Raw genomic sequence first — 26,613 nt, 5'->3', positions numbered from 1 at the left:
AACTCGAACCCAAACTTTTACTGAAATGTTCGGGTCCGGGGTCAAAAAATCGTAAAGTTCGGTATGAACCCGAACTTTACAGTTCGGGTTCGCTCAACCATGGTAATAATGCCATCATAGTGCCCATACTACAGTATGTTTCCCATAGCTGACTAGTAGTAATAAAGCCCACCATAATGCTCCCAGTAGTAATAATTCCCTTTATAATGTGTGCCAGTACAAAAAAATACCCCCTTATAATGTGTGCCAGTACAAAAATACTCCCTTATAATGTGTGCCAGTACAAAAAATACTCCCTTATAATGTGTGCCAATATAAAAATACCCCTTATAATGTGTGCCAGTACATAAAATGCCCCCTTAAAATCTGTGCCAGTATAAAAATGTCCCTTATGATGTGTGCCAGTACAATTAATGTCCTTTGTAATGTGTACCATTACAAAAATGCCCCACCAGTTTTTACCATAGCGCCCCCCTATAATGTGTCCCAGTACAAAAATGCCCCTTATGTGTGCCAGTACAAAAAATACCACCTTTTTTTGCCCCCAGTAGAACCAATGTCCCCACAGTGCCTCCCATATAATGTGTCAGTACAAGAAATACATCATTTTAATGCCACCAGTGGAACCAATGTCCCCAAAGTGACCCCCTATTATGTGTGTCAGTAGGAAAAAATGCCTCCTTACATTGCCAGTGCAAAAATGCCCCATTTAAGTGCCCCCAGTAAAAACAATGTCTCCATAGTCCTCCCTGGAGTTATAATTATGAACCCCCCCTCCATAGTGGACCAACAGCATGCCAAAAAATAAAAATAAACTAGGTATTTACTGGTTTGCTTTTTATTTTATTAACAGTACGGGATCACTGATTTGGTCACTGATTTCCATCATGATTATGAGTAGAGTTGAGCGAACACCTGGATGTTCGGGCTCGAGAAGTTCAGCCGAACTTCCCGGAAATGTTCGGGTTCGGGATCCGAACTCGACCCGAACTTCATCCCGAACCCGAACCCCATTGAAGTCAATGGGGACCCAAACTTTTCGGCACTAAAAAGGCTGTAAAACAGCCCAGGACAGGGCTAGAGGGCTGCAAAAGGCAGCAAAATGTAGGTAAATCCCCTGCAAACAAATGTGGATAGGGAAATGAATAAAAATAAAAATAAAAGAAATAAAAATTAACCAATATCAATTGGAGAGAGGTCCCATAGCTGAGAATCAGGCTTCATGTCATAGCAGAGAATCAGGCTTCATGTCACCCACCACTGGAACAGGCCACTGTCAGATATGTTTAGTAGAATTGAGCGAACACCTGGATGTTCGGGTTCGAGAAGTTCGGCCGAACTTCCCGGAAATGTTCGGGTTCGGGATCCGAACCCGACCCGAACCCGAACCCCATTGAAGTCAATGGGGACCCGAACTTTTCTGCACTAAAAAGGCTGTAAAACAGCCCAGGAAAGAGCTAGAGGGCTGCAAAAGGCAGCAACATGTAAGTAAATCCCCTGCAAACAAATGTGGATAGGGAAATGAATTAAAATAAAAATAAAATAAATAAAAATTAACCAATATCAATTGGAGAGAGGTCCCATAGCAGAGAATCTGGCTTCACGTCAGCAGAGAATCAGTCTTCATGTCATAGCAGAGAATCTGGCTTCACGTCACCCACCACTGTAACAGTCCATTGTCATATATTTAGGCCCAGGCACCCAGGCAGAGGAGAGAGGTCCCGTAACAGAGAATCTGGCTTCATGTCAGCAGAGAATCAGTCTGCATGTCATAGCAGAGAATCATGCTTTACGTCACCCAACACTGGAACAGTCCATTGTCAGATATTTAGGCCCAGGCACCCAGGCAGAGGAGAGAGATCCCGTAACAGAGAATCTGGCTTCATGTCAGCAGAGAATCAGTCTTCATGTCATAGCAGAGAATCAGGCTTCACGTCACCCAACACTGGAACAGTCCATTGTCAGATATTTAGGCCCAGGCACCCAGGCAGAGGAGAGAGGTCCCGTAACAGAGAATCTGGCTTCATGTCAGCAGAGAATCAGTCTGCATGTCATAGCAGAGAATCAGGCTTTACGTCACCCAACACTGGAACAGTCCATTGTCAGATATTTAGGCCCAGGCACCCAGGCAGAGGAGAGAGGTCCCGTAACAGAGAATCTGGCTTCATGTCAGCAGAGAATCAGTCTTCATGTCATAGCAGAGAATCAGGCTTCACGTCACCCAACACTGGAACAGTCCATTGTCAGATATTTAGGCCCAGGCACCCAGGCAGAGGAGAGAGGTCCCGTAACAGAGAATCTGGCTTCATGTCAGCAGAGAATCAGTCTGCATGTCATAGCAGAGAATCATGCTTTACGTCACCCAACACTGGAACAGTCCATTGTCAGATATTTAGACCCAGGCACCCAGGCAGAGGAGAGAGGTCCCGTAACAGAGAATCTGGCTTCATGTCAGCAGAGAATCAGTCTGCATGTCATAGCAGAGAATCAGGCTTTACGTCACCCAACACTGGAACAGTCCATTGTCAGATATTTAGGCCCAGGCACCCAGGCAGAGGAGAGAGGTCCCGTAACAGAGAATCTGGCTTCATGTCAGCAGAGAATCAGTCTTCATGTCATAGCAGAGAATCAGGCTTCACGTCACCCACCACTGGAACAGGCCACTGTCAGATATTTTTAGGCCCCGGCACCCAGACAGAGGAGAGAGGTCCCATAACAGAGATTCAGGCTTCATGTCAGCAGAGAATCAGTCTTCATGTCATAGCAGAGAATCAGGCTTCACGTCACCCACCACTGGAACAGTCCATTGTCACATATTTAGGCCCCGGCACCCAGGCAGAGGAGAGAGGTTCCATAACAGAGATTCAGGCTTCATGTCAGCAGAGAATCAGTCTTCATGTCATAGCAGAGAATCAGGCTTCACATCACCCACCACTGGAACAGGCCACTGTCAGATATTTTTAGGCCCCGGCACCCAGACAGAGGAGAGAGGTCCCATAACAGAGATTCAGGCTTCATGTCAGCAGAGAATCAGTCTTCATATCATAGCAGAGAATCAGGCTTCATGTCACCCACCACTGGAACAGGCCACTGTCAGATATTTTTAGGCCCCGGCACCCAGACAGAGGAGAGAGGTCCCATAACAGAGATTCAGGCTTCATGTCAGCAGAGAATCAGTCTTCATGTCATAGCAGAGAATCAGGCTTCACGTCACCCACCACTGGAACAGGCCACTGTCAGATATTTTTAGGCCCCGGCACCCAGACAGAGGAGAGAGGTCCCATAACAGAGATTCAGGCTTCATGTCAGCAGAGAATCAGTTTTCATATCATAGCAGAGAATCAGGCTTCATGTCACCCACCACTGGAACAGGCCACTGTCAGATATTTTTAGGCCCCGGCACCCAGACAGAGGAGAGGTTCATTCAACTTTGGGTTGCCCCGCAATATAATGGTAAAATGAAAATAAAAATAGGATTGAATGAGGAAGTGCCCTGGAGTACAATAATATATTGTTAAGGGGAGGAGGTAGTTAATGTCTAATCTGCACAAGGGATGGACAGGTCCTGTGGGATCCATGCCTGGTTCATTTTTATGAACGTCAGCTTGTCCACATTGGCTGTAGACAGGCGGCTGCGTTTGTCTGTAATGACGCCCCCTGCCGTGCTGAATACACGTTCAGACAAAACGCTGGCCGCCGGGCAGGCCAGCACCTCCAAGGCATAAAAGGCTAGCTCTGGCCACGTGGACAATTTGGAGACCCAGAAGTTGAATGGGGCCGAACCATCAGTCAGTACGTGGAGGGGTGTGCACAGGTACTGTTCCACCATGTTATTGAAATGTTGCCTCCTGCTAACACGTTCCGTATCAGGTGGTGGTGCAGTTAGCTGTGGCGTGGTGACAAAACTTTTCCACATCTCTGCCATGCAAACCCTGCCCTCAGAGCAGCTGGCCGTGACACAGCTGCGTTGGCGACCTCTTGCTCCTCCTCTGCCTTCGCCTTGGGCTTCCACTTGTTCCCCTGTGACAGTAGTCCGCACACGTTAAAATGTGGGCAACTCTGCTGTCGTTGCGCAGGCACTGCAGCATGTAGTCGCTCATGTGTGCCAGGCTGCCCAGAGGTAAGGACAAGCTGTCCTCTGTGGGAGGCGTATCGTCATCGTCCTGCGTTTCCCCCCAGCCACGCACTAGTGATGGGCCCGAGCTGCGTTGGGTGCCAGCCCGCTGTGAACCTGCTTCATCCTCATCCTCCTCCACCTCCTCCTCCTCATCCTCGTCCTCCTCGTCCTCCAGTAGTGGGCCCTGTCTGTCCACATTTGTACCTGGCCTCTGCTGTTGCAAAAAACCTCCCTCTGAGTCACTTCGAAGAGACTGGCCTGAAAGTGCTAAAAATGACCCCTCTCCCTCCTCCTCCTCTTGGGCCACCTCCTCTTCCATCATCGCCCTAAGTGTTTTCTCAAGGAGACATAGAAGTGGTATTGTAACGCTGATAATGGCGTCATCGCCACTGGCCATGTTGGTGGAGTACTCGAAACAGCGCAACAGGGCACACAGGTCTCGCATGGAGGCCCAGTCATTGGTGGTGAAGTGGGTCTGATCCGCAGTGCGACTGACCCGTGCGTGCTGCAGCTGAAACTCCACTATGGCCTGCTGCTGCTCACACAGTCTGTCCAGCATGTGCAAGGTGGAGTTCCAACTGGTGGGCACGTCGCATATGAGGCAGTGAGTGGGAAGGCCGAAGTTACGCTGTAGCGCAGATAGGCGAGCAGCGGCAGGATGTGAACGCCGGAAGCGCGAACAGACGGCCCGCACTTTATGCAGCAGCTCTGACATGTCGGGGTAGTTGTGAATGAACTTCTGCACCACCAAATTCAGCACATGCGCCAGGCAAGGGATGTGCGTCAAACCGGCTAGTCCCAGAGCTGCAACGAGATTTCGCCCATTATCGCACACCACCAGGCCAGGCTTGAGGCTCACCGGCAGCAACCACTCGTCAGTCTGTTGTTCTATACCCCCCCACAACTCCTGTGCGGTGTGGGGCCTGTCCCCCAAACATATGAGTTTCAGAACGGCCTGCTGACGTTTACCCCGGGCTGTGCTGAAGTTGGTGGTGAAGGTGTGTGGCTGACTGGATGAGCAGGTGGAAGAAGAGGAGGAGGAGACAGGAGGCAAAGAATGTTGCCCTGCGATCCTTGGCGGCGGAAGGACGTGCGCCAAACAGCTCTCCGCCTGGGGCCCAGCCGCCACTACATTTACCCAGTGTGCAGTTAGGGAGATATAGCGTCCCTGGCCGTGCTTACTGGTCCACGTATCTGTGGTTAGGTGGACCTTGCCACAGATGGCGTTGCGCAGTGCACACTTGATTTTATCGGATACTTGGTTGTGCAGGGAAGGCACGGCTCTCTTGGAGAAGTAGTGCCGGCTGGGAACAACATACTGTGGGACAGCAAGCGACATGAGCTGTTTGAAGCTGTCTGTGTCCACCAGCCTAAATGACAGCATTTCATAGGCCAGTAGTTTAGAAATGCTGGTATTCAGGGCCAGGGATCGAGGGTGGCTAGGTGGGAATTTACGCTTTCTCTCAAATGTTTGTGAGATGGAGAGCTGAACGCTGCCGTGTGACATGGTTGAGATGCTTGGTGACGCAGGTGGTGGTGTTGGTGGTACATCCCATGTTTGCTGGGCGACAGGTGCGAACGTTCCTCCAGAGGCGGAGGAAGAGGCCGAGGCGGCGGCAGCAGCAGAAGAGGTAGCAGGGGGAGCCTGAGTGACTTCCTTGTTTTTAAGGTGTTTACTCCACTGCAGTTCATGCTTTGCATGCAGGTGCCTGGTCATGCAGGTTGTGCTAAGGTTCAGAACGTTAATGCCTCGCTTCAGGCTCTGATGGCACAGCGTGCAAACCACTCGGGTCTTGTCGTCAGCACATTGTTTGAAGAACTGCCACGCCAGGGAACTCCTTGAAGCTGCCTTTGGGGTGCTCGGTCCCAGATGGCAGTGGCCAGTAGCAGGCAGACTCTCTTGGCGGCGGGTGTTCTGCTTTTGCCCACTGCTCCCTCTTTTGCTACGCTGTTGGCTCGGTCTCACCACTGCCTCTTCCTCCGAACTCTGAAAGTCAGTGGCACGACCTTCATTCCATGTGGGGTCTAGGACCTCATCGTCCCCTGCATCGTCTTCCACCCAGTCTTCCTCCCTGACCTCCTGTTCAGTCTGCACACTGCAGAAAGACGCAGCAGTTGGCACCTGTGTTTCATCATCAGAGACGTGCTGAGGTGGTATTCCCATGTCCTCATCATCAGGAAACATAAGTGGTTGTGCGTCAGTGCATTCTATGTCTTCCACCGCTGGGGAAGGGCTAGGTGGATGCCCTTGGGAAACCCTGCCAGCAGAGTCTTCAAACAGCATAAGAGACTGCTGCATAACTTGAGGCTCAGACAGTTTCCCTGATATGCATGGGGGTGATGTGACAGACTGATGGGCTTGGTTTTCAGGCGCCATCTGTGCGCTTTCTGCAGAAGACTGGGTGGGAGATAATGTGAACGTGCTGGATCCACTGTCGGCCACCCAATTGACTAATGCCTGTACCTGCTCAGGCCTTACCATCCTTAGAACGGCATTGGGCCCCACCAAATATCGCTGTAAATTCTGGCGGCTACTGGGACCTGAGGTAGTTGGTACACTAGGACGTGTGGCTGTGGCAGAACGGCCACGTCCTCTCCCAGCACCAGAGGGTCTACTAAGACCACCACGACCATGTCCGCGTCCCTTACTAGATGTTTTCCTCATTGTTACCGTTCACCACAATAAGAAAAAAATTATTTGGCCCAATGTATTGAATTCAAATTCAGGCCTTTTTTTACAGGCACCTAACACTATCTGGCCATCTACTTAGGTACCATATTACACTAATACAGGCACAGCAGTAACCACAGATTTAGCTGAATATAAATTGTAGGCCTAGTATTTAGGCGGTGGATGACAGTTATACGTTTACAGACAGAATTAGAATTGGAGATGCACGGTAGCGTTTGAAGTTATTGAGAATGACCCTATCCGCACCTTCAATCTAATATACCCTTTTATGGATAGATTTAAACTTGGCCTGCTACAGCAGAAACCACTGATTTAGGGAATTGCTAATTTGGGAATTGTATTTCAACCCAGAAAAAAATATATCCTTTGCCAGACAGCAGACAGTATTACAATTGGCTAGCCACAGCTGAAACCCCAGATTTAAGGTACTGCTATTTTGCCAATTGTATTTCACCCATCAATAAAATAGCAAGCACAGCCAAGCCCCTGATGTAGGATATAGCAAAAAAACAACAACACACTATTGATGGTTAAATGTACTTGGTGGCAGCTTGTGCTGGTGCACCACAAGACACAAAATGGCCGCCGATCACCCCAGAAAAAAGTGACTGAAAAACGCTCTGGGCAGCCTTAAAACAGTGAGCAATTGAATAGAAGAGGTTGAATGATACACAGCTGTACATCGATCACTTCAGTAAGTAAATCACTGCCTAATCTCGCCCTAACAGCAGCAGCTGCATCCTATCCCTACACTGATCAGAGCAGAGTGACGTGCGGCGCTACGTGACTCCAGCTTAAATAGAGGCTGGGTCACATGTTGCACTGGCCAATCACAGCCATGCCAATAGTAGGCATGGCTGTGATGGCCTCTTGGGGCAAGTAGTATGACGCTTGTTGATTGGCTGCTTTGCAGCCTTTCAAAAAGCGCCAAGAAAGCGCCGAACACCGAACCCGAACCCGGACTTTTACGAAACTATACAGTTCGGGTTCGCTCATCCCTAATTATTAGCCAAAACCAAGTGCTGGTGGCACTAAAATGAGGTCTTTTTTGGTACTGGTACATTATATCTGTGTGTTCCCTGCCCCACCGCCATAGGCTTCAGGCCTAGTAGGCCTGAGGCATATGCGGTAGTGTAATCCTGGTGCAGGCGTCGCGTGCCTGTTCCGGGACGTGTGCACGCCTGCCTCATCCCGCCTTCCTCTGTGAGCAAGCGCCTGGCCCTGGACATAGGTGAGTATTTAGCTTTTAATTTTTTTCTTTTATGTGCCTTCTTTGGGAAACATGGGGGGTGGGGACACACAGGAGGATATATTAGTGAAGAGACATCGAGTACATTGGGGGAAATTACTATATTGGGGCTTTTGTATGGGGGAAAATTACTATGTGGGAGAAAATTATTATGGGGGATTACTATGTAGTGGGCTGTGTGGGGCCAAAATATTATGGGAGGGATTACTATGTGTGGGCAAATTATTATGGGATGGATCAGGGCTTTTTTTCTCAGAGAAAAGGTGGTGGAACTCACCCCCCCTCCCCTGGCCACGCCCCTACCCAACCCTAGGACCGCCCCCTACCGCCCCTAAGACCGCCCCTACCCACCCCTAGGACCGCCCCCTAAAACCGCCCCTTTAGAGAACAGGGATGCAAGTAAAATTTTGGGGAGGGCTATAAAAGTCCAACCCAGCAAAGAAACCCCCCAGATGGGGATGGCACTGTTAATGGGGGATCTGGGGATGGCACTGTTAATGGGGGATCTGGGGATGGCACTGTTAATGGGGGATCTGGGGATGGCACTGTTATGGGGTGGAGGATCTGGGGATGGCATCCACAGATCCCCCATCCTATAACAGTGCCATCCACAGACCCCCCCATCCTATAACAGTGCCATCCACAGACCCCCCCACCCCATAACAGTGCCATCCACAGACCCCCCCACCCCATAACAGTGCCATCCACAGACCCCCCCACCCCATAACAGTGCCATCCACAGACCCCCCCACCCCATAACAGTGCCATCCACAGACCCCCCCACCCCATAACAGTGCCATCCACAGACCACCCCCCACCCCATAACAGTGCCATCCACAGACCCCCCCCACCCCATAACAGTGCCATCCACAGACCCCCCCACCCCATAACAGTGCCATCCACAAACCCCCCCACCCCATAACAGTGCCATCCACAAACCCCCCCACCCCATAACAGTGCCATCCACAGACCCCCCCACCCCATAACAGTGCCATCCACAGACCCCCCCACCCCATAACAGTGCCATCCACAGACCCCCCTCCACCCCATAACAGTGCCATCCACAAACCCCCCCACCCCATAACATTGCCATCCACAGACCCCCCCACCCCATAAAAGTGCCATCCACAGACCCCCCTCCACCCCATAACAGTGCCATCCACAGACCCCCCCACCCCATAACAGTGCCATCCACAGACCCCCCCCACCCCATATCAGTGTCATCCACAGACTCCCCATTGCCGCTCCAGTACAGTTATAAAATGTGTAATTAAATGAATAATGATTCATGCTGCCCCCTCAGTAGTATAACTTTCAATATATTGTACTCACAGGGCTACTGTTATCGTAATGCAGGCCGGCTGGGCAGACGAGCGGCAGCGTCACTGACTGACGTCACGTGCCTGCGCCGCCTTCTTTATGAATGAAGTAGGCGGCGCCCTGTGTATTTCCGATCACCGCCGCGCGGCGGGCGGTGATCGGAACAGAGTGCCTGCTGAAATCTTTCAGCAGGCACTCTGTGACAATGCCGAGGGGGGGTCCAGTGACCCCCCCGTATCGGCGATCGCAGCAAACCGCAGGTCAATTCTATCGGCTGGACGGGCGGGGGTTAACTTACCTCAGCTCTGCTCCCCTCCTCCACACTGGTTCCGTGGATCCAGGAGAGAGGAGCCCGTCCATCCACCTCTGAGCCCAGCACCCCCACGTGAGCCACCATAGAGCCATCTGGCACTCAAAAGTTATTAGGGACAGGTTTAGGGAAAGGTTAGAGGAAGGGAGACTGAGGGATAGTTTAGGAAGGGGGGAAAGTTTTTTTTTGGTGCTTCACCCTGATCGGGTGTCTGAGATCCACAGCACACTCAGCTGTGCGACCCTAGACCCCCCCCAGGGGTGCTGCAGCTTGCCCCTCTGCCCCCCCACACCCACATTTTTTTGGGCGCAAGCGCTTTTTAATTTTTTTTTGTGTGTGCGTGCACTCTTAGCGGCCGGCCACTGTTAGCGCATCACCCAGCCCAACGCTGATCAGCTTAGGACCGCAAGTTTGACTCTTTTTTATTTTATTTTTCAAATTTTTGGGGCTTTTATTTTTTTTATTTAGTTTTTTTTTTTTTTTTCTGTTAGGTTTAGGGTGGGTTAGGGTAGGGTATAAGTGAACGTGAACACCCGTCCCCTCACACACACGCACACTAAAGGAAGTTTTACACACACACCTATGGCCCGCCGGACGTTCTCAGCTGAGGAGGCATATGCCATTGGTGCCTCCGACTCCAAAAGCCCCAGTGAGGACGAGGATGACCCCTCTTTCCTCTTGTCATCCGCGTCCTCCTCATCATCTAGTGATGATGATGAGCCCCCAAGGCGGCGGAGGCGGCGCCAGCCAGAGATAGGGGAGCCCCCATGACAGGGACCCTGTGGCCCACACTAGTATGAGCAGCCCTGGGGCTCGTACTAGTTTTCCGGCCCACCAGTTAAGTCCACCTGAGCCCCCTAGCGGTGAACTTGTCTGGTGTACCCCAGAGGATTTTGAGCCCGTGATTCCTGAATTTGTTGGGCAACCAGGAATCCAGATTCCCACAGTGGGCTTCACTGAATATGGCTTTTTTAGTTTTTTTTTCAGTGACCACTTTGTGAATCTGATGGTGGAGCAAACAAACTTGTTCGCCCAACAGTTCATTGTTCAACACCCGGGCTCCTTTTTGGCTAGGTCCGGTGGCTGGACTCCGGTCAGTGCAGCCGAGATGAGGACGTTTTGGGGCCTCGTGCTGCACATGGTCCTAGTAAAAGAAAACAGTGTCAGGCAGTACTGGAGTGGGGACATCCTCTACCAGACCCCACTCTACTGTATGGCCATGACACGTTCCCACTTTGAGGCCATTCGGAAATGCCTGCATTATGCAGATAATGCAGCATGTCCCCCTCGAGGTGATCCTGCCTATGACCGCCTGTACAAAATCAGGCCGGTCATCGATCACTTCAGGGCCAAATTTTTGGAGGCCTATGTACCTGGAAGGGAGGTCGCTGTTGATGAGTCTCTCATTGCTTTTCAAGAAGAGACTCATTTTCCACCAGTATGTTCCCTCTAAGCGGGCGAGGTATGGCGTGAAGCTGTACAAACTTTGTGAGAGTACCTCAGGATACACTTACAAGTTTCATGTGTACGAGGGGCGAGATTCCCGTATTGAACCCCCAGAATGTCCCCCCACTCTGGGTGTTAGTGGGAAACTTGTGTGGGACCTTATGCACCCACTGCTAGATAAGGGTTACCACCTGTACATGGATAACTTTTATACTAGTATCCCCTTGTTACAGTCCCTCGCCGCCAGATCCACGTCCGCTTGTGGGACCGTGCAGAAAAATCAAAGCGGCCTCTCTACCCATTCCCTCCAGGTACCTATCCCCAGGGGTGAGACCCGTGCCCTTACCAGTGGAAACTTGTTGCTGGTCAGATATAAGGACAAGAGGGATGTCCTTGTACTGTCCACAATTCACAGTAACGGCATCACCCCTGTCCCTGTGCGAGGTACCGCGGCAACGGTCCTTAAGCCCGATTGTATCGTGGACTACAATCGGTATATGGGATCAAGTCCTCAAGCCATATAACGCCATGCGCAAAACCCGGGCATGGTACAAAAAAGTTGGGGTCTACTTGGTACAGGTTGCCTTGTACAACTCTTTTGTGCTGTCTCAGAGCACTGGCAACACAGGGAAATTCCTGCAGTTCTATGAGGCAGTCCTCAAGGACCTGATCTTTTCTGACCGGGAAAGAGCAGGCCGGAGTACCTCGAGAACTGGAGGCGCCCGGATTGTTCCTGGCCAACACTTTCCAGGTGCGGTCCCCCATACTGGAAAGAAGGGACGGTCCCAAAAAAAGTGCAGAGTGTGTCACAGGAGGGGGATACGGAAGGACACTACCACTCAGTGTGACACGTGCATCGATCATCCAGGCCTCTGCATTGACGGTTGCTTCAGGGAGTACCACACTTACATGGAGTACTAAATTTATAATCCCCTTCCCCAATTTTAATTCTATTTGGCCACAGATAATCGCCCAGAAAAAAAAAAAAAGACACTAAAACAAAATATATATTTTTCTAAAATGATATTATTTTGTCAAACTAAAATAAATAAAAAAGTATACATATTAGCTATCGCCGCATCTGTAAGAACCTGAACTATAAAAATACCACATGACCTAACTCTTTAGATGAACACAGTCAAAAAAAGAAAATAAAAACGGTGTAAAAAAAGACATTTTTTGGTCACCTTACATCACAAAAAGTGTAATAGCAAGCGATCAAAAAGTAATATGGACCCCAAAATAGTGCCAATAAAACCATCCTCTCATCCCACAAAAAATTAGCCCCTACCTAAGACAATTGGCTAAAAACTAAAAAAAAAATGACTCTCAGACTATGAAGATACTAAAATGTGTTTTTTTTTTAAAAAAAAAGGATATTATAGTGTAAAACCTAAATACATTTTAAAAAGTAGACATATTAGGTATTGCCGTGTCCGTAAGAATCTGCTATATGAAAATAACACATGACACAGCCCCTCAGATAAACACAGTAAAAAAAAATTAATAAAAACTGTAAAAAAAGGAATTTTTTGTCACTTTACATCACAAAAAGTGTAATAGCAAGCGATCAAAAAGTCATATGCCCCCCAAAATAGTGCCAATAAAACCGTCCTCTAATCCCGCAAAAAATGAGCCCCTACCTAAGACAATCGGCTAAAAACTAAAAAAAAATTACTCTCAGACTACGGAAATACTAAAATGTTTTTTTTTTGTTTTGTTTAAAAAAGGATATTATAGTGTAAAACCAAAATAAATTAAAAAAAGTAGACATATTAGGCATTGCCGTGTCCATAAGAATCTGCTCTATAAAAATAACACATGACCTAACCCCTCAAATGAACACAGTCAAAAAAATAAAATAAAAACGGTGCCATAACAGCAATTTTTTTGCCAAATCTTCCATTTTAATCCATTTTTTTTCCGTTAACAAAGCAAGGGTTAACAACCAAACAAAACTCTATATTTATTGCCCTGATTCTTTGGTTTATAGAAACACCCCACATATGGTCGTAAACTACTGTACAGGCACACGGCAGGGCACAGAAGGAAAGGAACACCATATGGTTTCTGGAAGGCAGATTTTGCTGGACTGGTTTATTTACACCATGTCCCATTTGATGCCCCCCTGATGCACCCCTAGAGTAGAAACTCCAAAAAAGTTACCCCATTTTGGAAACTACACCCCTCAAGGTATTCAAAACTGATTTTACAACTTTGTTAACCCTTTAGGTGTTCTACAAGAGTTATTGGCAAATGGAAATGAAATTTCAGAATTTAAATTTTTTGTAACCTTGCCTCACAAAAATGTAATATAGAGCGACCAAAAATAATATGTACCCTAAAAATAGTCCCAACAAAACTGCCACCTTATCCCGTAGTTTCCAAAATGGGGCCATAACGGACTCCATAACACTAGTGTTAACACACCCTTAGGCCTCCTGCACACGACCGTTTTCCCCCCCGTTTACTGGCCGTTTTTTGCGTTCCGTATACGGAACCATTCATTTCAATAGTTCCGCGAAAAAAATGGAATGTACTCCGTATGCATTCCGTTTCCGTATTTCCGTTTTTCCGTTCCGTTTATAGATAGAACATGTCCTATTATTGCCCGCAAATCACGTTCCGTGGCTCCATTCAAGTCAATGGGTCCGCAAAAAAACAGAAAACATACGGAAATGCATCCGTATGTCTTCCGTTTCCGTTCCGTTTTTTTTGCCGAACCATCTATTGAAAATGTTATGACCAGCCCAATTTTATCTATGTAATTACTGTATACTGTATATGCCATACAGAAAAACGGAACAGAAACACAACGGAAACAAAAAACGGAACAACGGATCCGTGAAAAACGGACCACAAAACACTGAAAAAGCCATACGGTCATGTGCAGGAGGCCTTACTATGTATTATAGAAGTAGAGAAATTGAAACTTGGAAATTTGCTAACTTTTCTAAATTTTTGGTAAATTTTGTATTTTTTTATAAATAAAAATGAATTTTTTTTTACTCCATTTTACCAGTGTCATGAAGTACAATATGTGACAAAAAAAAAGCAATCTCAGAATGGCCTGGATAAGTAAAAGCATTTTAAAGTTATTCACACATAAAGTGACACTGGTCAGATTTGCAACAAATGGCGAAAACGAGCCCGGTCCTTAAGGGGTTAATGAATAAGCTTCTGTTCAGCTCAGGCCGCTGCGGTTACGTAGAATACCAGGACAGTTTTCTGAGTGAAAGTGAAAAATGTAATAACTGAGAAGACTTGCCGGGACGTGGAGGAAAGCGCACGATGGCAAATGGCTGTCCTAGCAAGCTATTTCTTGTCCAAACAGTGGAAGGAGGGAAGTTGTGTTGTAAATCAGTGCTGAATCAGCGCTGGAGGACGAGGGAGTTTTCTCTCAGCTGAACCACTTGTGGTGACATCACAGCTCAGCCCCTCTATAAAGGCTCGTGGGCTCCTCAGAGCTGCCCACTTTCTGCAGCAAACACCTTGTCTTCTGCTGGTCTCTGCTGCCCTCAGCCACAATGTGTGACGCACTGGTGGGTATCTGGAAGCTCACTGAGAACAACAGTGAGGATTTTTCCAAGTACATGGAGGCACTTGGTAAGTTGTCTATAGAAATGTAAGAGTATGGCTGGGATTTATCAAGGTCTGTGTTCTGGCTAAGCTCAGGCTTCTGGCTATGTTCACATGTGGCAGATTTTTTGCTGAAATTGCTGGTCTCTTAGTCTACTTTCACACTTGCGTTTTATTTTTCCGTTTGTAAGATCCGTTCAGGGCTCACAAGCGATCCAAAACGGATCAGTTTGCATTCTGAATGGAAAAGGATCCGCTCAGAATGCATCCGTTCAGTCTCCGTTCCGCTTTGGACGCTGCAAGCAGCGTTTTGGTGTCCGTCTGATAACACTGAGCCACTGGCACAATAGAAAATGGATCCGTCCTACGTTGACTTTCAGTGGTGTTCAAGGTGGATCCGTCTTGGCTATGTTAAAGATAATACAAACGGATCCGTTCAGAATGGCTGCAGACGGTTGTATTCTCTGAATGGCTCTGTCCATGACGGATCCGCACAGGACGTGAGTGTGAAAGTAGCCTTATGCGTTAATGTTTGTTAAAATCCATGCAGAACTGTTCAGATGTATGGAATTGGTGTTCAATGGAGCATTATTCTGCTGGGTTTGGTGTGTAGAAGTGTGCTCCATTCTTGTGCCTTCTAAGTATTTGTCTATATCCAAGTCGTTCCCCTGCAGCCTTCATATGGAAAGCCACAATCTCTGGCTGTTCTCAGGGCTCGTACTCTTGTGAAGCTGTAAGATGGAGCCACATTTATACTACTGGAAAACTGCATAACTAGCAATTTCCTAACAGATTTGATCTTTATCAAATGCTAAAAAAAAAAAAAAAAACCTGGATGGTTACAAGGAGTTTTACATCTCCATACCATACCCTGCAGAATGCAGGTGCCACGAGTCTTTCAATGCAATGAAAGAACTGACTAAAAATCTGCATTTCCCAGCAGCCTGTCACCGAGAGAACAATCTATACGTATGTATATGCTATAACTGTAGCCACGTGGCGAAAGACTTTCAGATGGATCGTTTACTCTAAGTCCTAGTAGAACTTCAGTGACCTCTGAGTTATTTAGCCTTATGGCTGGGTTTACTCATTCTGCTTTTTTTATGCCGTTTTTGAAGTTAAAGCCGGGAACTGATCATACATGAAGCACACATAAAGGCTGAGCCTTCTCATCCGCTCCTTGTTTTGGCTTCAAAAGCTGCAACAAAAAAACCATTGTGTAAATGCCGCCTAAAGCCTCATTCACACTTCAGTGTTTGGTCAGTGATTGTGAGCCAAAACCAGGAGTGGAGCCTCCACAGACATAAGGTGTAAGGGAAAGATCTGCTCCTGTTCTGTGTTTAGAGCCGCCCCGGGTTTTGGCTCGGAATCGCTGATGGAAATCACTGACGTGTGAATGAGGTGTAAGGTGGAAATTCTCTAGTTACAAATGTAATTACTTGTGGCTGATAACCCTAATGAGATCCTTTAGCAGTGTCTAGAGTCCACGATTTCTGTATTTTGTAGGCCATATCCTGCAGTTATAAATTTAATCCCAATTATTGCAGGACATTGGTCCAGATTTACTAATCCTATAGATAGAGTAAAACATCTAGAACTGCACCAGTTTTATCATGGGGCAGTGGTGGTGAACCTATGGCACAGGTGCCAGGGGTGGCACTTATAGGCCTCTCTGTGGGCACCAGCACCCTGGAAAATCTATGGTGTACCAATATGCCTTAGACTTTTCCTGCCCTTCATCAGCGTAGGATACACTATGAACAGCGCAGGCAGCGCATTGATTGTAGGACGGCTACCATAGCTAACTGATAAAGTACATGGAAGATGCACTATATTGGACTGCAGCAGGGTCTGTAGGTTTTTATTTTGTCAGATGCTGCAGACTTCCTGACAAGCAATCCTAGGGTGGGAAATTGGCATCATATCTATCTACCATCAGAGGCTTCTTACTTTTCTAGTCAATTACCTATAAGGGACTGGGCCAGTGATGGGCAAACTGTGGCTCTCCAGCTGTTGTAAAAGTACAAATCCCATCATGCCCTGCTGTAGGCAGACTGGGCATACTGGGAGTTGTAGTTTTACAACAGCTGGGGAGCCGCAGTTTGCCCATCCCTGGACTGGGCTAAGGAACTTCATGGCTTAAGATAATTAACAGACTGTTGGAGAAATAAGAATGTATCCTATGATGAGTTATTGGAAAGGAAGACCTATACTGTTCATCTACAGAGGTTCTCGGTTGTCTCAAAGCCACTAGTACAGTAGCAATCTATACAAACCTTGGTCTGGTCTCAGTGATTATATTATAGCCGCCAATAATCACTACAGTTTGTCCTGTGCACACCTTCTGCATAAGTCTTGCTCATGCTCTTTCTAACCCATTATTGGTTCTTCGGAGTTTAGCTTTGCTGTCTCCCATTCCCTTTTTTGGGGTTACTTTTCATTTGTCTGGTTAAGGCTACTTTCACACTAGCGTTTCTATTTTCTGGTATTGAGATCAGTCATAGGGTCTCAATACCGGGAAAAAAATCTTCTGTTTTGTCTCCATTCATTGTCACTGGGGACAAAACGTAACTGAACAGAACGGAGTGCTCCAAAATGCATTCCATTCTCATACCGGAGAGCAAACCACAGCATGCTGCCGTTTGCTTTCCATCCTGGGATGCGGAGCAAGACTGCTCTGTTAAGACCCACAATGCAAGTCAATGGGGATGGATCCGTTTTCTGACACAATAGAAACTGGATCTGACTTTCAATGGAGTTCGTGACGGATCCGTCTTGGGTATGTTAAAGATAATACAACCAGATCCCTTCATAACGGATGCAGATGGTTGTATTAGTAACTGCCGGATTCAGCAAAAAACGCTAGTGTGAAAGTAGCCTTGGACAACGCCTCGTTTTCTTGGTTGCTGTATTGGTCAATGTGGTAAGGTCCCAGCTCACAAAGCTGAACATTCAGGGTGCATAGTGTGCAGACATGGATATTTCATTTTCTGCTGTTCCATATTTTGAGGTTTATTTTATGTGCAGTTATTATTAATCTATTATACATTATGAAGAATTGCTCTGCCCTATAAAGTTCTCCTTTCTTCCTGCAGGGGTGAGTTTTATCACCCGACAAGCTGCATGTCACTTGAAGCCTGATGTGATCATCTGTATAAATGGAGATGAGTGGTCAATAAAAACATTGAGCACCTTTAAGAACACAGAGCTGAACTTCAAGTTGGATTGTGAGGTTGATGAAACCACTGCAGATGGCAGAAAGGTTAAGGTGAGTGTAAAATCCAAGTGGGGTATAATTCACTTAGTATACAGAAGACTAGAAAGTCACTACAGTTTTTTTTATTTTGAGGATCTCACTACTTAGAGTAGGTCATGCCTAAAGAAGCACTCCAACAAAAATGTTTATCCGTTGGTAAGGTATACAATGGGAAGAATAGTGCAGGTAACCTGCTTTGTGACTTGATTTCTGATCTGGTCTTCTGCATCTCGTGCCCAGCCCTTGGGCTCACAATCTAACAAGGTTGTGTGGAAGGAGGTCAGTTTCACTGTCCATGCCAATAAGACATTGAAGTGCCATCTCATAGGCATGCATAAAGAAATTAACTTGTGGTCCACATATGAGACACTGTAAGACTTGGCTTGCCTGTCGCATTGTACAGTGGAGACTCTTGGAGCTCAACTCCCAAAATTAAACCACTGATAAACAGATTACCTGCATGAATATATGTAGAATGTTTCCTCTACCAGTTTTCAATAATCCTTGAATAATATATCTTAAGATCGCCATAAGGTACAGTACCTTCAAATCTCAGATGAAGTTCTCCGTACTAACCTTCATGAATTATCACTCTACTAACACAAACACCCTGCCAGACTGTGCCACAACCTCTCATTTATTGGGTCGCTGCTGGAATTGGATATGGGGGATTTACACAGATCTTCTTAGAAGTCTATACAATTAGCCAGCTGAAGTGGGCCCCAAGATCAATAACTACATTGTACCGTAGGTCTCATTCGATCTAATGGTTTGAGATGCAGATTCCTAAAGTCTCCCACGTGGGGGAATTTCCATGCCCACTTTTTTTAAATAATGGGCACATTGTAAAGAACATTTCAAATGGGTAGTATGTACAGTACAGACCAGATGGCCATCCGTACTATAGAGGGTTAGCTAGGGCGTTGCCAACGTCCCATAAGAGAAGATGGTCATGCTCATAACTTTTATGGCCCAAAATGTACTCCAAGGTCCTTGTGAACAGTCCAAAGGAAACAAATCTGAAAGTGAAGCAAGCATTTGTGTGGTATACCACAAGCAGACAAATGCATCTGCACATATCTTATATCTTGTGGCTTATGTTGGCTCTTATCAAATGAAACGTGACCATTTTTAACTCCGCTCATACATTTACAGCTGTAGTGTGGTGTAAGAACCTAATGTTTATTACAAGGCACTCATTCTGACATGCAAACCAGAGGATGTCTATGTAATGAAAGGGATGGGGGGGATGGCTGTTTGAGTGCTAGATTGGGTCCCAGTTAAGCGATAGAATGGGGACTTGCGTTCCCCTGTTAGAATTGAGCAGCAAACACAGAATGGCAAAGGATAAAGGAGAGTTCTCAAACTACACTCGAGCATTGTCTTGGTAGATAATTGTATTCCCCATAACTAGCATGTGAGGAAGACTAACAATCTTCAATGTGGCACCATTCTACGAGGGCACTCTAGCTCATGTAACTGGTCCTCCACTTCCTACCTTTAAGGCCGCTTTCACAAAGGCGTGTGCGCCCCCGTTGCCGTATTGAGGACCGCATTTGCGGATCCACAATACACGGGTGCCGGTCCATGGGCATTCACTTCAATGGGTCCACAAATCGAGATGCGGAACGGAACCCTACAGAGTGCTTTCGTGGGGTTTCGTCCCGTACTTCCGTTCTGCAAAAAGATAGAACATGTCCTATCTTTTTGTGGAACTGCCAGATCGCGGACCCATTCAAGTGAATGGGTCCATGATCTGCTGCAGCAGCCCCACGGACTGTGCTCGTGCATTGCAGCCCGCATTTTGCGGGGGCGCAGCATGACCATGGGGCGCACACGCCCGTGTGAAAGAGGCCTAACTGTTTGCACTTGCCAACATCTGACCTTCTTTAAATAAACTTAATTTACTATTTTTCCCTATGTTGTAATGGTTTGTCTTGTATATTACAGTCAACAATGACCTGCAAAGATGGAGTATTAATACAAAAGCAAACATGGGATGGCAAAGAATCTACAATCACAAGAGAAGTGCAAGATGGCCGCCTGATAACAGTGAGTACATAAGTTTAATGTAGATTGGTCAATGAGTGATTACCACTTTCTAGAAAGATTGAGAATTCTAAATTCTCCAACCACCTCTGACTTATGAAGGTGTTCAGTGCTAGAAGAATATCTAACATAGTGCCATACAGCATCAGTCCTCCTAATGAGCATGACTGAGACAACGGCCCACACTAATTGTGGCTGATTTGTTATAATTTGTGATAAAATATGGCACAGCTTGATGCAAGTAAGCCAGAAATTCTCAGTACCCTTCCTTCAGAAGAGGTATGGCTTTCTCTCATACCTCGTCTATCTAGCCTCCATTCCTGGTTTTGATTCACAATCACTGATGGAAATCGCTGACCAAAACACTGGCTTGTGAATAAGGCCTTAGACCAGGGGTAGGCAACCTCCGGCACTCCAGATGTTGTGAAACTACACCTCCCAGCATGCATACTTCCTCTGCTCTTCCCAGAACTCTCACAGAAATGAATGGCGCATGCTGGGAATTGTAGTTTCACAACAGCTGGAGTGCCGAAGGTTGCTGACCCCTGCCTTAGACTGTGCCCCTTTCCATTAAGTAAACCAACCTGTGGTTGGTATAAAGTCAGGCAAGTCTCGACTTGGACCAAAGGTATCTAATACTTTAGCACATCCTTAGGGTGCACTTACACAACCATAGGTATTTTGTGGATCCATGGAATAGGATTTTTTTCTTTGTCATGGACCAATGAGAGGTATACAAACCTTAGAATTGCAAATTGAGGTAAAAGCCTGAAGGACTTGTCCAGGAATATTCATGATGGAAAGTTCATGGCTCGTGAGAAAGCTGACTTATAGGGGTGTTCAAAGACTGATACTATGGCATGGCACAGGGTAGTCCATATGTATCGGGTTGGTGGGTGTCTTACACACCACACCTCCAGCTGTTTAGTTGTAGTGCTGGAACAACACATCTCCATGTAGTGAAGAAATGTGCAGTTACCAGCTCCATCTACCACACAATAGACAGAGCTGTGTAGTTCTGAAACCTACCTCCAGAGCTACAACAGCTGATCTGCTGGGATGAGGGGTATTGGATCCCCACTGATCTGACACTAGAAGCATAGCCTGTAAATAGGATATCAATCTTAGAATACCCTTTTAAAAAGGGCAATGGCAGTTTACCTGGAATGATGAGCATTCTGTTACAGAATGCTTTAGTATTGCATGGGGGTTCAACTTTCAGTGCTTTTGTTTTGGAATTGGGTTTGGGATAGTTGGATTTCACCTGTGATCTTCTTACATATATGGACTCTATCAAATAGTTTTTGCTTGGATTTCTCCCTTATCAAGCCCAGTCTGACCAGATTACAAAAGAGAATTTGTCATGACTTCTGCCTTGTGTGAAACTGCTTTCATATGCAGTGCAGTAATGTATAGATGTGATTTTTCTAATCTGTAATGTTTGGTTCCTAGACTTGCATTATCGGTGATGTGAAATGCGTACGGATCTACGACAAAAAATGAGCTCTTCAGCGCGTACAATTCGTACTGTAAATGTAAGCTCAGTTCAATGAGCAGTACACTGGTCCCGAGCCCCTTGGCTGGCATCAAAGCTTGTGATATCTTGTGGTCATCTATATGTATACAATAAAGCTTTTGTTCTCCAAATTTCGGGTGTGTATTTTTTTTTCCCCTTAAACACTCAAACACAAACTCTACATTGGGGTTCACATGGACAAATAAACATGAGCAATTTAAAAGAACAGACCATTGTTTTAACATTGCAATTTAGAGAAACTGATATGCCATTTGCTTGGAAGGAAGCTTGAGGAACTACCAGACCTTAGTGTACAGTATCTTGGTTTTGGATGAGGTATACCAAAATTGTTGGTGAGACTTTGTCACTTCAAGTTTGACTTGTGTACCAGTAGGTACTTTTCTAATGACTCATTCCCTTTAAGACAATGGCCCATATTTACTAAAGTGGAACAATTTGGCACACTGTGTGTGTGTGTGTGTGTGTGTGTGTTTTACATTCTGAAGGGTGTGGGCATTTTGCACCACAATTCTGGCATAAAAATCTGTTTTTAAAGTAAGCCAACAAATAGTTGGAAGTCAGAGAAAAAGATCGATCCCTGCACCAGATTTAGCGTCCAGCCAGAGCACCTGTGATAAATCTGATGCAGGTCTAGATGGCTGGTCTAAGCTTACACCATCTACAGGACTAGTAAATCTGGGCTAATGTTGATGATTAAATGACCATCTAAGGCTACTTTCACACTGCCGTTTCTGGGTCCGCCTGTGAGATCCGTTTCAAGGCTCTCACAAGCGGCCCCAAACGCATCAGTTTGCCTCCGTTCAGCCTCCATTCCGCTCTGGATGCGGACACCAAAACAATGCTTGCAGCGTTTTGATGTCCGTCTGACGAAACTGAGCCAAATGGATCCGTCCTGACTTGCAATGTAAGTCAATGGGGACGGATCCGTTTTTGCTGACACAATATGGTGCAATTGAAAACGGATCCGCCTCCCATTGACTTTCAATGTAAGTCAAAACGGATCCGTTTGCATCATCATGGTGATGCAAACGGATCCGTTCTGAGCGGATACAAGCGTTTGAATTATAGGTGCGGATCCATCTGTGCAGATACCAGACGGATCCGCACCTAAACGCATGTGTGAAAGTAGCCTAAGTTAGGAAAAATAATTCTAATAAAAAATGAGCATCACTTGTTCAGTTGCCTCCCTGGTGGTCTTAGATTTTCAGGGCTGTAGTGCTGACTTCATGGGCACCCATAGGTGTCTCTACAGGGGGCACAATTGCCCCCCCCTCCCACCCCGACCCTCTGATTCCCCACCCTTCCTCAAAATGTAATGCTAGTCTGGCTGCCGCCGATTCGAATCACACACTGACATGACGTGCGGCACACTCTGCCTGCAGATTCGCGTGACCGGCCGCCGCACTGCCAATCAACTCTGGTGTGGAGGCTGCGGGGAAGTGGATGGAAGCCAGGACTTGGAGTGCGGCAGCTGTGAGTATTGTGGTTGGGAGCCATTTAACAAGTTTGACCAGCTGGGTTGGAGTGTCGTTGTCATGTGCAGATGCCCCCATAAGTGTCATCTGCAGATGACAAGACTTTGTTTTCCATCTTGCATAATGGGATCCAGGCGGCTCCGTTATGCTTTCTCAAACTTCTATTAGGACAGAGCAAAACTGAATGCCTCTTAAAGGCTTCCGTTTTGCATTCACTCTGGCCGTTCTGTTTGAAACTGAACCTATAACGTAATGGCATAACGCAGAAGTGAACCCACCCTTAGGAATAGATTGTTTCTGAATACTCAAGCGTACCAAGGAAGAAAAACTCTTGAAAGCTTGTCTTTAAAGTATTAGGTTAGTACAATAAAAAGGTATCCCTGCATACCGCAATACTCTTGTATTTTGTTATCATATATATATATATATATATATATATTTTTTTTTTTTGTAGTATGATGTGGTGAAAATGATTAGTGCCCCACCATTTTTGACTGTGGTATCTTATGTGCCAGGTATATTCCTGGAGTTGCCACTGTGGGCACCACATGCTGTAACACTACAAACTAAGCCCACTCGGGAAGAGCAGAGTGGTGGTTGATACCACAGTGTTGTATTGCTTTATACCATCCCCTGACTGTGCCCCACCTTAATATAAACCTCCCTTAATATTGGACAATCTCTTTAAGTTGGCCATACGCTTACAATGGGTGTAAGATGAATGCTGCTTCAGATTTTCCTCCTGATTCTACCATATTCACGCATATAAAATCCCAATTTGAGGGATGAGTATTGTGTGAATAGGGCTGCTAGAGGGCAGTTTTTACTTCATTAAATCCATTCCCGATGGGCAAAGTTGATCTTTATGAAGTGAATGTGTTAAAAGGGTTATACAAGACTAAAAGACCCCTACATTGTAGTTGGACCCCGGGTAGGGTTCATACTTAACTAATCCCTACTGCATTGCTCCACAGGTTCACATCTCTGGGGATCAACATCCTGTTGATGGGCATCATGACGTCACCACTACAGCCAGTGATTGGCTGCAGTAGTAATTTGTTGACATCAACTAGATGTTGATTCCGAGACTTGGGACCTGCTGAGGCAGCCATGGAGTGATGTGGCGGGGACCAGGTAGGTATGAACCCTACTGCAGGTCCAGCCTTTCTGAGGGTCTGTTTTAAAAATAAAATAAAAATTGTTGTCCCTCACATAATCAATTTAAAGGGGTATGTTCTATTTCTGACCAGGAAAATACTTGTTCTATAGTTTGTGCTTAAATAGCAGATTATAATTGCCACAAATACGAGATGGTTTTAAAGTGTGTTGTGCTGGGTTTCCCATACATGTCCGAGCAGATTGCCACCTTTACCATATGGCTGAGCAGCTTCCTCTGGGTAATCTCATTTCCGGCTTGTGTGCTATGTAGAGAATAGGTTTCCTGTATCTGCTGTGATAGAAGTAAAGCCAAGTATTGTTCATATTTGCACAGCCTCTAAACATATTGCCTGGATCTGTCATCAGTTTACGTTTTGCCAGTTTGGAAATGTTTGACATGTGTACTCTAACTACATGTACATATCTTTGTATCTCCTAATTCAATGAATGTTGGCTCTAATGTCTCAATGATGAAAGTGCTGTACAGAAGTTAAATGAGGTTAGGTGAGTAGAATATTAGTAGGGTAGAAAACCCTTATCTCCAGTCTGTCTCTTTTTGACATCTTGTGCTTTGTAGCACCTGATGGCGACATGGTTCTTCAGGCTTACTCTGCAATGCCTGTTCACCTACTGCTTGATGGGACTAAGGTCCGAGTACCAGGTCACTGACTCAGTGATATGCTCCTGGATGCCCATCATGATGAGTGACTTACAGTATTGTCCTTTGGGAAGCCACTCAGAACTTGGAGAGCAATGTTATTTAGTTGATGGTGTCAAAGGGCCTAATATGTGTGTACATACACATAGCTGATCAATGAATGCATGGTTGTATGGCATAAATGACATCTTCATAGTGTTGACATACAGCTGTGCACGGAGTGACACTGTTTGCACTACTGACTATTTTATCCATTTACCTGCATGAGGGAAAACCACAAAAAAAAAATATTGTAGTTATTTTAAGAGGTTTCCCATGAAAACATCACCTGTGGGCAGGATAGGGGATAAATATTGGTGGGTTGAGATGCAGCCATATATTCTAAGAGAATTAAGGGATGTAATAGACCATTTTCTCTGATATTTAAAGGGGTAATAACATTGACTCGGGGCCCCTGCCGATCAACTGTTAGCAGAGGCCGGATGCGCTTTCAGCTCCACACCCTCTTCCTAGGCTATGTGATGTCACCGTACATTGGTTACATGGCCTAGTTGCAGCTCAGCCCCATTCAAATCAATAGGGCTGAGCTGCACTACCAAGCATAGCTGCTGTATGATGTACAGCGCTGTGCTTGGTCAGCATCTGGGAGACTACTGCTCTCACCAGAGCTCCGCAGCTTCCTGAAACAGCTGATTGGTGGGGATCTGAGTCCCAGCACTCCTGCCATTTTGATAATGATGACCTATCCTGTGGATAGGTCATCAATTTTATCTCCCGTCTTTAAGGAGTCTATAATGACAGGGTTTGTTCCTCAGGATTGGTGCTTGGCCATTGTGGTGCCAGTATTTAAAAAAAAAAGAGCCTGGAGACTATAGGCCGGTAAGTCAAACATTTGTTATAGGCAAACTGTTAGAAAACCTTCAAAGAGGTGCTATCTTGGAGTACCTCAATGGAAATAAGCTTCTAACACTGTATCAGCATGGCTTCATGAGGGATTGGTCATGTCAAACTAATCAGTTTCTGTAAGGAGATAAGTTCTAAACTTGACCGGGGTGAGTCAATGGATGTCATATATCTTGCCTGCTCCATTAGAGATATGAAGAAACCGCAGCACTCCCAATCATTTATTTATTAGCACCGAAAAAATAGCAGCGTTCCGACCCAAAGGTCTTGTTCAAGCTACATCTGTAGCTGCGGTTTGTTCAAATCTCTTCTGGTAACGTCAGGATGCCTGACACTGCGAGCGCAGCCATATCATGGACTAATACATGTCCGTAAGTGGTGCTGTCCTGTTTTTATGCTGACCATTGCCACATAAAAGGTTAGCAAATAAAGTGAGAATACTTGGACTGGGGGAATATGTATATATGTGGGTAAGTAACTGGCTCAGTGGCTATTAATGGTACACACACAGATTGGATCACTGTCACTTGTGGGGTAACTCAGGGGTCAGTATTGGGCCCTATTCTCTAACATTTATTAATGATCTTGTAGAGGGTTTGCACAGTAAAATACCAATTTTTGTAGATGACACTAAACTGTGTAACGTAATGAGAGAGGGCAGTATACTGCTACATATGGATCTAGATAGATTGGGCAGAGAAATGGCAGATAAGGTTTAACACTGACCAAATGTAAGGTTATGCACATGGGAAGGAATAATGCAAGTCACCCGTACATACTAAATGGTGTAACACTGACATGGAAAAGGACCTAGGAATTTGTGAACAGCAAACTAAGCTGGAAATACCAGTGTCAGGCAGCTGC

At 46.1% G+C, this 26,613-nt stretch overlaps 1 protein-coding gene across 2 annotated transcripts in view; it reads left to right on the top strand.

Moving 5' to 3' along the window:
* The window catches only part of LOC121000977 (fatty acid-binding protein, adipocyte-like), a 268,479-nt gene extending 246,814 nt beyond the window's left edge, over nt 1-21,665 (top strand). The window contains exons 1-4 of one of the 2 annotated variants that reach the window (XM_040431824.1): nt 14,533-14,740; nt 17,809-17,981; nt 19,920-20,021; nt 21,471-21,665. In XM_040431824.1, the coding sequence (XP_040287758.1) occupies nt 14,662-14,740; nt 17,809-17,981; nt 19,920-20,021; nt 21,471-21,521 (405 nt within the window). In that variant the 5' untranslated portion in view covers nt 14,533-14,661 and the 3' untranslated portion in view covers nt 21,522-21,665. Of the gene's footprint in view, nt 1-14,532; nt 14,741-17,808; nt 17,982-19,919; nt 20,022-21,470 lie in introns of those variants that run through there. The other variant, XM_040431825.1, reaches the window with a different exon arrangement.
* Nucleotides 21,666-26,613: the final 4,948 nt, after the last annotated feature.

The sequence above is a fragment of the Bufo bufo genome, chromosome 5, assembly GCF_905171765.1.
Source record: "Bufo bufo chromosome 5, aBufBuf1.1, whole genome shotgun sequence".
In the NCBI taxonomy this organism is placed as follows: Eukaryota; Metazoa; Chordata; class Amphibia; order Anura; family Bufonidae; genus Bufo; species Bufo bufo.
Note: the sequence above shows the minus strand (reverse complement) of the source record. Positions and strands in the feature narration are given on the sequence as shown.